Source organism: Fundulus heteroclitus, chromosome 22 (assembly GCF_011125445.2).
Source record: "Fundulus heteroclitus isolate FHET01 chromosome 22, MU-UCD_Fhet_4.1, whole genome shotgun sequence".
Taxonomy (NCBI): domain Eukaryota; kingdom Metazoa; phylum Chordata; class Actinopteri; order Cyprinodontiformes; family Fundulidae; genus Fundulus; species Fundulus heteroclitus.
In genome coordinates this window covers 27,132,176-27,146,692 of record NC_046382.1, presented here as the reverse complement: position 1 = coordinate 27,146,692, position 14,517 = coordinate 27,132,176, and the positions used below count along the sequence as shown (strand labels likewise).

The 14,517-nt window shown below is 36.7% G+C and overlaps 1 protein-coding gene across 1 annotated transcript in view; it reads left to right on the top strand.

The window, feature by feature from the left end:
* LOC105927286 (VPS10 domain-containing receptor SorCS1) overlaps window positions 1–14,517 on the top strand; it is an 81,090-nt gene that overhangs the window by 13,864 nt on the left and 52,709 nt on the right. Inside the window, exon 2 of the mRNA XM_036126640.1 lies at window positions 13,386–13,453. Coding sequence (XP_035982533.1) covers window positions 13,386–13,453 — 68 coding nt within the window. The remainder of the gene's footprint in view (window positions 1–13,385; window positions 13,454–14,517) is intronic.

Here is a 14,517-nt window from a genome sequence, read left to right as displayed (position 1 = left end):
TTTTTTATGTAGCAATACATTTAATTTTGAGGTTTTTTTTATTACTTTGCTGATCTAAGCATACAGCAACTGAAAATAAAATTAAAAATACATGTCTGTGCAAGTTGAGAAGTCCGTTATGAGTAAGCCTGAGAAACTCTTTGAAGTGTTCAGTTGAAATTATTAGAAATATATTAATGTCAAAAATAAACTAAAACGTTGCTACTTTGTTAAGGTAAAACAATACTTTTAATACCGTCAAGATACTTAAAAAATATATCAGATCATGTCTGTTTTTTTATGTCAGTTGATATTAAATGCATTAAAGACAACCTCAGAGGAGCAGAAAGATAATGAATAACAGCATTATTATTTATTTAGCAAAATACTAAGCAAAGAGACAAGTAGAGTGTTAAGATCTAAGTTCATCCCTGTGATTTAACCAGTTGTAGGATAACCTTCATCTCTTATTTTTTTTAACTCATTGGTCCTTTACGCTACTGTGGAGCAATGTTGTCCCAGCAGATGTTAGTGTTTTAGGCCCCAGAGATCCACTTGTTCGCATTATTCACTCCTCTGATCATGCTGAAGGTCCACAGTAATAGATGGAGCTGGCGTCATCTTTTCTCCTACAGATGTTGTCCACGACTGTCGGAACATCAAGCTTTTATGACAAGAATGTGTTTATTAAGATGCATGTCAACACACGACAAACAATGCTCTTTAATCCACAATAATGTAATCCTCTTTTTCATGCTCGTGACTCAACCAGCTTTGACATTATTGCATTCGTAGCCTTTTCTAGTTAAAATGTTTTGGTGCAAATTGAGTAAAATATCTTCTTCCTTGTTTCTTCCTGAAACAAATACATATTTTACTTTTGTTTCGTCATCTTTTTGCCCGTCTCATTTTGTATCCGAAACAAACGTGTCGGTTGGATGGAAATTTCCCCTCCAAATCTGCCAGATTTCTGAAAAGATTTGGGCTTCACAGTTTCATTTATTAATGGAGCAAAAACAATTATACAGTAATACATACAGAAGCTGAATCAATTTCTGCATTTAAAGCTCTACCATTTCTCAGTCTTCGTCATTCCCTACAATGCTTAAATTCAGTTTTTACACACCAACTCCAGATGATTTTCTTCTTCAGGCATTCTGTTGCTGACTTGCTGCCTTGCCTGGGAGGATTCTCCTGGTGACTGACCCAGTTTGGCCTTGATTTTCAGCTTTTCAAACAGAGGGACTCACATAAGACCCTGCCTTACCTTGGTGTACAGAAGAGTTCGGCTTGCTTAATGACTGCATGGTGGCCTGGATGTGTGGCTGCAAAGCAAACCCAAATTATCAGCACCCAACCACTGTGTGTGAAAGTTGGCAGGAGGTGTTTGTGTTGATTTGTGGCAATTTTGATTTTTTTGTTCTATTACAAGACATCTCAGCTTTGGTCAATCCAAAGGCTACTGTTCAAGAAGCTTTGTTTGTTTTGATGTAGCTTCACACCCCGTGGCTGATCTGCCCTACTGTTTTTAGTGGCAAGGGGCTTTCTCTTGTTGACTCTCCAAACAAACTATACTTGCTCAGACTTTATACGTTATACTTGTGCCGCCGTAATCTTTAACACTCTAATGTTATTTGATGCCTGTACATTCTCTCTGTGACATGCGACGTCTAAGATGTTTAGTAGCTTTTCAAGAAGAGTTTCTGCATTAGAAACCATTTCTCATCGGAGATAGATGGGCTACAAATAAATAAAAGCTGACCTCATAAACTAAATAGCTTGATGGGCGGTAACAATTGCTATTCTGAAATCCCTGCAGATGTCTTTCCTGCTTGACATTGTGTTAATGCACACCTGAATGCCAAAGAAAAATGTCAAAGCTTCTCCTTACATACAGCTGACGGCCTTGAAAACTGACCACATGTAAGCTCTATATGCGACTATAGAATATTATTATGCTTACAAACTAAAATGACCAAATCAAAAGTTATTGATTTTGTTCCAAACAACAAGAAGCAGGAAAAGGAAAGGGTAGAGAATGAGAATAAAAATACATGTCTGTCAAAAAAAGACTTTAATTGTTATGTTCATCTTGCAAGACAAAAAAAATCTTGCATAACTTACACAACTAAACTACAAACATTCCCATTAAATAGCAACCTTTTAAGAATATGTGACGGGTTAAGTTGTGATTTTCCATTCTCTTGTTCCTTGTACCAATAAGATAAAAATCTTGTAGCATCACAGCCCTCTTTTCACTTGTGGTTTTAAAATACATGAAAAAAAAAAACATTTAAAAGAAATTGTGCTGGTTTGCATAAAGTAGTATTGTAATATTATGGAGCTGCGTCAAGAAAATCTTTTCAATAATAAGTAGGGAAAAAATTCTGAGAGAAAATCTTAAATTCACAAGGGTAGAGAAACCTAAAAGGCTTATGGTTCGTGGTTTGCTTGCTCCTTTTTACAGGAGTTGTTATGAGCTACTGTGTATAAAATACAAAGCATACTCAAAGAAAAATATTAATGTGTAATATGTGTTTCATGTACATATAAAAAATATTAATTGAAAGGTTCAATCAACAATGTAAGATAAGATACTTTAGTTGTGTACGTGGAAGAAAGGGAAATTATATTACAATGAAGATGAGAGACACAGACGAGAGAGGTTAGTGTGGATATTTATGAAAACGCCAAAATGTTTCTTTGAACAGGGAAAATAATTGCTTTTAAATGCATTTTAATTCAAACCTTCAAACCCCGCTCTTCATGTTGTCCCTTCATCTTCATTTCCAGGGTCCCTCTTGCATCTTAAAATTGATTTACTTAACTTGTTCCCCCCATAGAATAATATCCTTTGCATAAACAGTTGCAGAGGCACAGTTGACATTAATACTGCATTTTTTTAAGCAGCAGATTTAGCAAGAATAACCATGTTTTTTAAACTGAATGCATTCCCAAAGCTAATTAAATAATTTTTTTTAATTAAATAATTTTATTCACATAATTATCAAATCTGACTTATGTAGACATCAGAATTTTGTGGCTGCTTTCCAATCTTCAGTTTTTGTAAACTTTTAACCTGCTATTGCTGATTTTAGTAAACTCCTGTTTCCAAGAACTGTAACATAGAAATTTATACAAAACTTGTAAACTGTCAATCACTTATATCAGGAGCATAGGCCCCGTCCCAGGGTGTGTCAGAACGCAGTAGCTGTAAAAAAAAAAAAATACCCGTTTATTTAGCATCTTTTACTAAAAAAAATTCAGTTAGCATTACTAAAAATGCAGTTTCTGTGTGTATTTTGTACTTTGTTCTTTAGTCTATTATCTGGTTGAAGTCTCTGTCTTTCTCTCTCAGCTTGAATAAAACAGACATCTCACATGTCTTGTTTTAAATAGCTTTTCATGTTTATGAACTTCCTCTGATGTCACGTTAAAGGCCTCCCTGACATGGAACATAGCAAAAATTCTGTCAGTAACAGGAACAAAATTTAAAGGATGTTGCCCTCAGCACAGCTTTGTAGCGCTTATTATGATGTGTTCACTGATCAGAATAAAACCGCATTCTTGATTGTCTGAACATCCGCTTACCAGCTGATTTCTAGGTGCAAAAGTATTCATACCTCCTTGAACTTTTCCACATTTTTGCCACATTACAACCTCAAACATAAATATATTTTATTGGAATTTTATCTGAAAGAACAACACAAGGTGGTATACAATTGTGAAATAAAAATAAAGATATATATTATTATTATTTTTTTTTTTACAAATTAAAAAATGAAAAGGGCATTGCGCCTTCAAACTCAGTCAGATTAGATGGTAAGTGTCTGTGAACAGATTATTGTTTGGGTTTAGGTCTGGACTTTGACTGGGCCATTCTAACACATGAACATTTTTTGTTTAAAACCCTTTAGGGTTGTTGTCCTGCTGGACACATGTAGCTTCCTTCATAAAGTGCACCGACTCAGACAGCCGCGTGGTGAATGCTTTCGGCATGGACCTTTTCGGGCTCGTCTCTCTCCCAGGACTCCAGGGCGGACAGCGTTGGGAGGCAGTCAGGAGGATTTTTAATGTTGCGCTGTGTCAGGGAGTGAACATGTCACACGTAAACACATTCATGAAAAATAAAATGGCTGGGTTTAGTAAAAGCTCAACTAAGAAAAGTAACTTTTTTTTTTAAGTTTTGGGGCTAGTGGTGCCTCCTTTGCTGCATGAACAAACGCCGACTCTTAACACTCAACGCTGCACAGAAACCACTGGCTGTTTGAGTGCAGCTCTGTCAAGTCACCAAGCCTTCCCATGGTGAGCTTCTCTGACGCCTTCAGATCCTGCTGAGTGTGGGCTTTTTTTCGTTTTTTTTTTTTTTTACCTATATTGCCGAGCTTTGCTCGCCTCCCCGGTTTATGTTCTTCTTTTCCAAGTGTGGCCCAACAGAGCAGAAATTCAGAATCCAAATCAGGTAAAGATTGTTTTTCCAGAGGAGCATAACGTTCACTTGCGGGGAGCATAATGAGATCTCACCTCTTTTTCTTTGTCTTCTGTGCGTGTCACAGACACGTCTTTTGTGTTTCACTTCTTTGTGGCGGTTTAAATCAGACTTATGCTGTGTGCTCAGCCTGTTTGCTTTGTGACTCACTGTAGTTTCATGATCAGCTTCAGAATAAAACATAAAGCCCCAGAATGGTTGCAGTAGCAGCTGGTAAGGAATAAATGAGCTTTTTTTGGAGACACACCCTTAAAAATAATAAGTCAGGAGAGTTGTTTTTGTTGAGATGCATTTTATTTTTCAGTATTCAGCTGAAGTCTTGTTCTCTCAGTGCTCCATCTATGAAACTCCCTCCCAGTTAGTTGCGTTTGTTAGCAATTTTATACGGCCATTGCTCACTTTACGTATTATTTGGTGCATCAGAACACCTTCACGTTACAGTCTCCACCTGCAATCCCCTTTCAAATGATTTCCATCACCTGACCTATGTATGGCAAACCCCTATTCAAAACTACACTGCAAAAAGAGAACTAAAAATAAGTAACGTTTTCTTGAAATGAATGTATTTGCCCTTGATTTGAGCAGTTAAATAAGATTATTTGCCAATGGAATGAGTATTATTACCCCTAAAATAAGATAATTAAACATCCTGCACTTTAAATAAGATGATGGAGATGAATTGTTCCTATTTTAAGTGCAAAAATCTTATTCCATTGGCAAATAGTCTTATTTACCTGCACAAATCAAGGGCAAATACATTCATTTCAAGAAAATTTAACTTATTTTTAGTTCTATTTTTGCAGTGTATAAGTTTGGTTCAGCCCTTCATGTTCTTTATGTTGGATTTATAGTGATGCATTTTTGCCAAACCTCAAACACAATTGGTTAGCCTAGTAAGCCATATGGATAAAAATAATCCTTATCTGACAGATTTATCCCATCTGTTGTTTCATTTCTAGCAGAGGGAAGACACCTTATTAAGCAGTCCAAGAAGCTTTTGGTATGTCAACATGCAACTGAGCAATCTTGTTCATCACGTTCACTTTACACACTGAGTGCTGATGATTTAAAGGGGGATTTTTTGGGGGAAAGAAATACACAGACCTCATGGCCCAGTGGGAACAGCTTTTCGCTTGGGTTGAGAGTGGCAGCCCAATAGCTGTCTAATAATTGCACGGATTGATCAGAGCCCCTCCTTGTACACTGAGGTTTCTGAGCTCAGCGGGCCGCTGTGTCGGCTGTGAACCGGCTCGGGCTTTCAATTATGTCGGAGGAGCCAACGATGCAAGGGCATACGCCTAAAGAGGATGGAAGTCGTTTCAGAGGGTCCATCAACCGAGCCTCTACGCGGAGACCGTGCTCTTGTCTCAGCATGGGCCGGCCAATGAATTCAGACACTTGCTGTTCGGCTTGAAATCCACAGCTGTAGCACATAGCGTCTGAAGTGAGCGCAGTGAAAGCGTGGCTAAGATGTTCACGTATGGGCGGAATTTACAACACCAGTCCAGCTTAACTTTATGACTGGAACGGTTTCATTTGTCTCCTGTGATTTACTCCTTCATCAGCGAGCATTTGAATTTTATGAGGGAGTAGATAGTTTATACTGTGCAAAGCGATATTGTGATGCTTCTTTTATAATTCATGTTTGCAGTGACCTGACACACACGGGAGAGCCAACAGCTCCGACTTCAAACAAGCCAACTTTAGCACAACATCTGGCCTACTAGGAAATGTTGCCTTTGTTAATGAAGTGAAATAAATTGATGTGACAGACAAAAGCCTCTGCACGTTTCAGGTCCTGCTCAGGTGGTACTGAAGTGTGGCAGCGTGCTGCTGTGCTACGGGCTCATGTAGCTGCTGAGAGATTTCACAGGGCAACAAAGAGTGCAATTGAAGTAGACGGTTCTGTTGTTATGAAAGGTGTTAAGTGATGCTGTTTAATGTGGAAATTTCATCGAGTGCTATTCCACTTCTACTGGGGACTTTCGCTCGCTTGATTATATTTAACTTTTTAATTTATAGAAGCAGATCTTCCGCCCCGTTGCTATCATCTCTGTTTAATTCGGGTATTTCTTTAGCCTTAGAGGCAGCGAATGGACGTTGAATGTGAGAAATGTTAATATCTTTGAGCCACATCAAGCGTCTTGCAAAAAATATTCACACTCTTTGAACTTTTCTCACACTGTGTCACGTCACAACCTCAAACTTCAATATATTTTATTGGGTTTTTATGTGACAGACCAACATGATACAGTAGCCTAATGGATTTTGAAATGAAAAAATATATATATTTTCAGTTTTTAAGCTTTTCGCCTATTCACAGGTTTATGTACATTCATATTTAGCCCCCTTACTTTGTTACCCCTAAGTTAAATCTTGGTATCATTATAGATATTCAGTGAAGACTTCAGAGATTTGTTAGCAAACAAAATGGTCACGCGCTCCTTCTTTCTTTTTTTCTCCCGACACATTTAAATATGAGCAAACATTGGATGAGAGTATATTTGCTGCAATAGTAGAGGACCTGTTTAATCACATAACAAGGTTCTTGCAGCCCTTTCGATTTTCTTTGTGTCAGTAGGAAGTTCTGATTAGAGGTTTCCACCAGCCATGGAGGGAGACATGCAGCAGACATCTGGAAGAAGTTGCCCCTGGTCAGATGAGACCAAAATACATATTCCGTTATTCATACAGAACTCTATATGTGGAGATATGCAGTAACATAAATATAAGAGCACTGTTAACACAGGGAAACATGGTAGTGGCAGCATCATGTTGTGGATATGCTTCCCATTAACCGGGACAGAGAGGTTTGCCCGAGTTGATGGGAAGATTGATGGAGCCAAATAAATCAAATCAAAACAGTTTATTTATATATCACCAATTTACAACACGTCTTCTCAAAGCACTTCACAGAGTCAGTTCGATCAAATCATTCAGACAGTTTTCTTTCTAGGGAAACCCAGCAGGTTGCATCGAGTCATTGATGCCTGCATTGTGTCATTGACTCAGCAGCAATACTTCATGCAGAGCATGCATGTAGCGACAGTGGAGAGGAAAACATCCCTTTAACAGAACAAAACCTCCAGCAGAAACAGGCTACATACAGGGCAACTGTGGGGGAAAAAAAAATTTAAGAGGCTATAAAAGACTCGAGACTACAGCGCATATAGCCAAAGGCGCAATTTATCAAAGTAAATTCATGTTTAAGAAAAATTATGTTAAAATACAAACCTAAATCCACTTGAGAAAATGTGGTAAAACCTGACAGACACTCTGCCTCCATTCTGACTGTGTTGGATATATTTTGCAAAGAAGCATGGCCAAAAAATTCCAGTCTATAGATGTGAAAGCTGGTGAAGGCATAACCCAAAATACTTGCTGCTACAGGGGAAATAAGGTTCTACAGAGTACGGACATGTCACATGTTTAAGATGTTCCTTTTCAATAACGCAGTGCTTCATGTTAGCCCACTCCCTAACATCCCAAGAAGATGCATTCAAACTTGTAGTTGTAATCTAACTAAACATGAAAAAGCTTCAGAGTATGAATACTTTTGCAGCACACTGTACAAATTTTAAATCACAACGTAAGCTATTGTATTCAGTTGACCAGATTGACATATTTTGACATGAACGTTCTTTTTCCTGCACTGTTGCATTTGGTAGCTTGAGCCTATCAAACCTGTCTAGTTTTTTTTTTTTTTTTTTAAATATATATTCGCCATTATTATTGATATTCCAGTCACTAACTCCTGTTACAATTGCTATTATGGAATCATCCATCTGTTTAATTGCTGTTGCTAAATGTGATGACAGTCTTATTGATGAGGCAACCTAATTCCAACAGCTGATGAGGCTGGATCAACGAGCCGCTGAGAGCGGGAATGAATTTCAGTGAGCCGCTCTCGTGTCAATTGTTTCTTTCTTCAGTAAAAGAGTTTGTTTTTGAGCTGCCTGGGTACCTATATCCCATTTAACAGCTTCATTTCACACCAGTAATCTCCTCACTCTAAGCCCCGAAAGTCACCCATTAGGCCTCCATTTATTTAGACATAATGATCAAATTCATCCCCGTCCATTTAACTCCAAGGGTTGAGATTTACAAAGGATTAGAGTTGAGAAATCAATTTGCTTTCTCTTGGATGTCAGATAATCCAGTTTGCAGACATGTTGGTGCTATAGTAGTCTAATGAGTGCCGCAGTACATGACACCTTTGTTGGAAATTCAAAGGGAGAACGTGTGAGAAACAAGGGTGTGTGTTGCAGCTACCAGGTCCGCTCTCTAATCATTAAAAGGAGAGCCTTCATCTAGTGATTTCAAATAACAATCTAACTGTTTGTAGGTCATGCTGAGCTTCAAGCAGCTGACGCCTGACACAACTACAAAGTGAATATTGTATCGCTGTATTGATGCATTAACTACAGCCATGAAGCACCCCTCATAACAAAGAAAGCTTGTGGAGGGAGCAACAAGGCTTCAGGCACCTCAGTGCAGCTGCTTGATTATTCCCAAGTAAATGCCTAAATTTGATTCCAATAGACAAGAACGGAAAGGAATGTCATTTGTTCTTATTTTCAGACACCTCCAAGTTGTTCCTTTTTTTTTTCTTTTTTTTTTTTTTTTGTAAATTACTCTGTCAGTGATGGTATGACCCCTGGAAGGAGTACAACTAGTTTACTGGTAGACCATAAATCTCCGCAGCCCAGTCTGGACACTGAACAAAAGTTGCACCAAGCTGTGCAGATAATAAGAACAAATTAAGACTGATGGAATAAATAATGAATGAATGACAATATTTATAATAACCTTGTTTTTGGTTAAAGATTACAGAAAAGAGAATGAAAAAGAAATAAGACATGTAAGAAGAAAATCTTTGGGAAGCGGTTACTTTTAACTCAGGAATCCTGCGAAAAGCATTTTTGTCTCATAGATGGTCTCAAAACTGAAACGCGTTTTAAGAATAGATAATAGTGTTTTGCATTTGCACATTTTCTCTCTAAAATCTGAATGAGATCACTGAGATTAAGATGTAAGAGTTTTGGCTTTTAACTTAAGTATGTGTAAGGCCCCATAATGTCAGCCAAAGGTATAAGATGTCTTTATGTCAGCCGCAGGACAAGTTTAAAAAAAAAAACGGTTCCAGTTGCAGACATACTAATGACAATGTTTAGATTTTAGATTGACAGTCACATTTAAAACTACTCTATAAAAGTATGCATCCCAGTAGTGTTATTCCCTTCCATGAGTAAAATGTTAAAGCATGAAAGAAAAGAAGCATGCACGAGGCAGCTGAGGATGCAGGCGAAAGATGAAAAAGAAAACAGGTATCAATGCAAAACCGTCTGCTCAAAACAAAAGTAGGGGCAGTAAAGTCTGTCAGCCTGAATTTTGGTTCAAAATTTGAACATTTATCTGATGTATATTTTTAGAGCGAGGAAGTGGAAGTCAGGAGAAATCTTACCTGAGAACAGTAGCTCAGAGACCTATATGTAAAGATACGGGGAAAAAACAAACAAGCAAAAGTAGAACAACGGTAACATATAAGAATATTTACAGGTTCAAAGGAGAGAGTAGGAATATAAACCTATTTTTAAACCCACCCCTTTTCTAGTAATAACATCAGCCAATTAAGTTCATATCTTGACAACTAGTTTATATATATATATATATATATATATATATATATATATATATATATATATGTGTGTGTGTGTGAATTGTTAAATGCATCCCTACTTGCATGCCATTAAAAACAAGCATCAATATATTTTTTTTCATATTTGTATGTCAATATGCAGTAATTGGCCCTGAGATTTCCCTTGAAGCCAAAGCCACACATGTGGTAGATGGAAATAAAGCTAAAACGCTGATATACAATCACACAGCTGCTGCAATCAAACAGTCTCTTGCTCATTTGGCTCAGATACAAGGACTAAAAACTTAGATGCAGCTGAAGCTGTTTTGAAAGAGCCGTTATTAATTTAATCTTGAGATGATGGGAGGTGTTTTGTATCGACATAAAAACAAGTGTGACCTGCTAAACTTTATGCTCACAAATAAAAGCTGGAGTCAAACCTGATCTGGCCGGGCCATGGGATGAACTTTGACGCGTTGTCTTCCCCCAGGTTTGGCTTGTTCCTTCCTCTAAATCCAGGATTAAAGCCATTCCGTAGACCTGGGCCGTGTTTCCAGCCAGAGACTGTGTTTTGTTTCACAAATTGTTTCATTCAGAGAAATGTGGCCTCTTCGATTGTTTACCTTCAGGGAACTCATCTATCTTTCCCAGCAAATGCCAACTCCATCTTTGGTCTGTGTTGATAACAACCACACATCTAATATATATTATTTACGTTAATGTGTCGACAACACCTTTGTTGTTGCCAAAAACTGCTTTTTTAAATTACTTGTTTTCTTTCAGGAAAGATGTAAAATCTGATTAGGATTCATTTTTGTTTCATACTTTCAATACGTATAGATCTTAAGGCTTTGAAATATGATGTTATTTGTCCTTTTGTATTTGCTGCTATATTGGGGCATTGTAACTTCTTATAACTAGATCAGCAACTATTTCTGAAGACAAAAAAAAAGTAATTTCTTTTAAACATATTATAACATGAATAATTTCTTCTGAGCCAAAACTGTCCAAACTAACCGTTGTTTGGACAGAAATGTATAATTTGAGACTAATTAGTTGAAAAACAAATAAAATTCTACGTCCCCAGATCCTGGTTAGGTTTATGTGGAACCTTGTGCTGGCTCTGCTCATATGTACCCAGACAGTGACTGATGCTGATGTCAGGTACAGTCAGATTAAAGATGAGTGTAAAATCTAAAGATTTGCTTATTTTTGCCGAAGATCTCCCATTTCTATCTGAGAGTTGAGATTAAATTGTGAGGATAAAAATAAACCCTGTTTATTGTGTGATGCACTGCCTTCTTTTCAAATCAATGTCACCCCATACGGTCATAATGGTCGAAAATTAGGAAGTAGATCTGGAAAGCTGAGCAAGATGCCCAGAGAGAGTTCCCCAAACAGCAATAATGCTGTGTAGGCTTTATCATTACAAAGCACAGGGGGGGGCAACATATTGGCAATTAATTTGTATAAATAACAGCAAGTTTTCTACCTCATGACTGTATTTTTAATGAAGTACTTATTACAGAAAAAAAATCAAATTCTATATTGTGTGGGTCTGTGTTGTTGTTTTTTTTTTTCATTTAATTTCTGTTGAAGAAGAAAAAAATATATTTAAAGCAGTAAACAAGACTTTAATCATCGGTAATTGCATGGAAAAACACATGCTTTGGTTTAAATTGTAATATTTTTCAGAATAATTTATCCTCAGAGTTGTTGTGAACTTATAATTTACAAAAAAAAAAATAAAAAATCTTGAACTTACTGTTTATTTTGTCAGTCGTTAAAGATTTACAGCAGTGTGCTCTGCTTGTAAGCTGCTCTGACACATGATGTTTATTCTCAGAATCAGGACTGGATTAATTTTCCTAATGTTACATTCACTATTAAGTTTGCAGCCAATTTTTGAAAAAACTAAAATAAAAATGGATACATGGAAAAATAACCCGGGCCTTGTCTCTTTAACAGTGCTTCAGTTTGGTGTCTTGGTTTTACTTATGGAAAGCATATTTACTCCTTATTTGCAATAGAAAAAATGCTTAAGTGAGTTAAGAATAGATGTGGCATATTTTTATTATTTCAAATTCACACTTAAGAGCTTACAGCTTTGGTTTGATTTAATTTTTTGCTGTTAATACTTATGGGATTTTGACTGAAAATCTAGCAAACATTTCTGATGTTTTATGATGATCTAATTCATACCAACATGTGTTCATAAAAGCCTTGTAGGGAAAATGTGGTGCAGATAGCGCCTGTGTTCATGCTGCTACTTTTTAGCACACACCGGTTTTTTATTATTATAGGTGAACTACAACAGAATGTGTCAAAATCAAATGTGAATAAGTTACTGCTGCGTTTCAGTTGTGTTGTAGCTGACATCTGTCAAGTTTGACCTGCAGAAGTCACATTAACTCATGCACAGCAGCTCTTGGTTAATTTGCCATCCATCTTATCAGAGGAATCAAACAAATTGCACATTTGAATAAAAAAACATCACTCTTCAGACCATCAAACACCACGATTTATAATTAGCTTCAGCATCCAGTCATTTCCCCCCTGTATCTGAAAAAAAAAAAACACAACTGCAACCACACACACAGTTTTAAAGCATTCGAACTGCACTGAATCCTCTTCTCTGTGTGTGATTAAAGCAAAAATCTTAAATTCCAACTGCTCCCATCCAGCTTAATTATATTTATAGTAACCCAATGCGGCGTGCTTGTTAGCTTTTTGTAGCAGAGCGGCATCTTGTAATGAGGACATTGTAAAAGGACTTGCACACTTTGAGATGTTGATGTGGCCTCTGATTTGTGAATGAGTTGTGTGGTCGTGATATTTCCTAAAAGTGCAGTAAAGCATTTTGTTGAATGCGTTCAGAGCAAGTAAACTTGTGACAGTCCAATGACATCCACAGGAGTGTAATACTGAGTGTTGTTCAAGCACGGAAATGCAGATCAATAAAAAATATCCAGGCTTTGCTCCCTAATATGGATTATGACTAGATGACATGGGAGAACAACATAAGGACACCATTTTCAATGTTGCTCATTCAGCAAACAATGGTCTCCCCTTTAATTTTTGATGTATGTATGTGTTCGGGAAGCATGATGAAGTTTAATGCAAATATGACAAATGTCTGAGGGATTAAATGTTGGTATTTTAACAGATCAGCGGGACCCTTTAGAGTTACATACAGCATATTGTGTCTTAAAGGGCTTCTATGTTTTTTTCAGGAATCATCACCTTACTTTACAGTAATCTATTTGTTCTCTTTTGCAGGTGATACTCATGTTGACGAAATACTACGACTTCAACTCTGGCAGAGTCACTGAGAGTTCTTTGTGGAGGTAAGCTCTTCTGTCTACGTTCATGTTTATACAGTGGAACAAAAACCTGGTGGTGCAATTGTAGCATTTGTAATTAATTACAAAAGATTTTACAATACACATATTTTGTAATGTGAAATATTTGCACTTTGCTGAAGATTTATTTGTTCTTAGGAATCTCTGAATTGTGGTGATAGTAATATTTTTTGCCTTTTGACATCTTGACTCCTGACAAAAAAAAAATATATAAATATTTTAATAGCAAAGATGCTGTATTTCTCTTGCTAAAGTTTTAATACCAACTGAAATGTTTCACATTTTAACAGATTGCCAATAGTAATTTCAATGTATTTCATTAGAATTTTAATTGATAAACAATCTTATGCTAGCTTCTCTGTTATCCCTTAATAAAATGTTGTGCAGTTAGTTGTCATAAGAATTAAAAAAAAAAAAAATTCAGTGGTTCTCAGAAGTTTTCTGTTGCGCCACCCTTTGGAGAAGTAAACATTTTCAGCCCACCCCCCCATCCTAACAAAATGGGTAAAAGATTTAACTCTTAATCCTTTTCTGTTTTAATGCATTGAAGCTGTCGTTCTGAAGATTGCCCAGAATCACTTTTAAAACGTATATATGTGTTCATTTATAACATATAACAATGGTTTATAACAACTATAATGTATCAGTGCTGCCACACTATATAATAATAACAACAACAATACAAATGGCTTTTAGCCTGACTCGTACCTGCAGTCAACTTTTAACTAGCCAAAAACTACATATGGGAAAAATAATATCAAGACATTCATATTGAAGACAAACTTCAGTTTCGTTAGGTTTTATACTTTTTAGGAGTTTTTTATTAGTATTCATCAAACTACTGAGCTCAGGTAGAGACCAAACAGCAGGGGGTGCTGTTGTCACATTTAGAATGATTTATAAGACCTGCATTTTCTGGACCAAAAAAAATAAAAAAATGGCACGACTGTTTATTTAACAACCTCACAGTTGCCCTCCAAAACTCTGATATTTGTTGATTTTCTTCTCCTCCTTCCAAGGCTCCCTCCACTCACCCAGGTTGGGTTGAT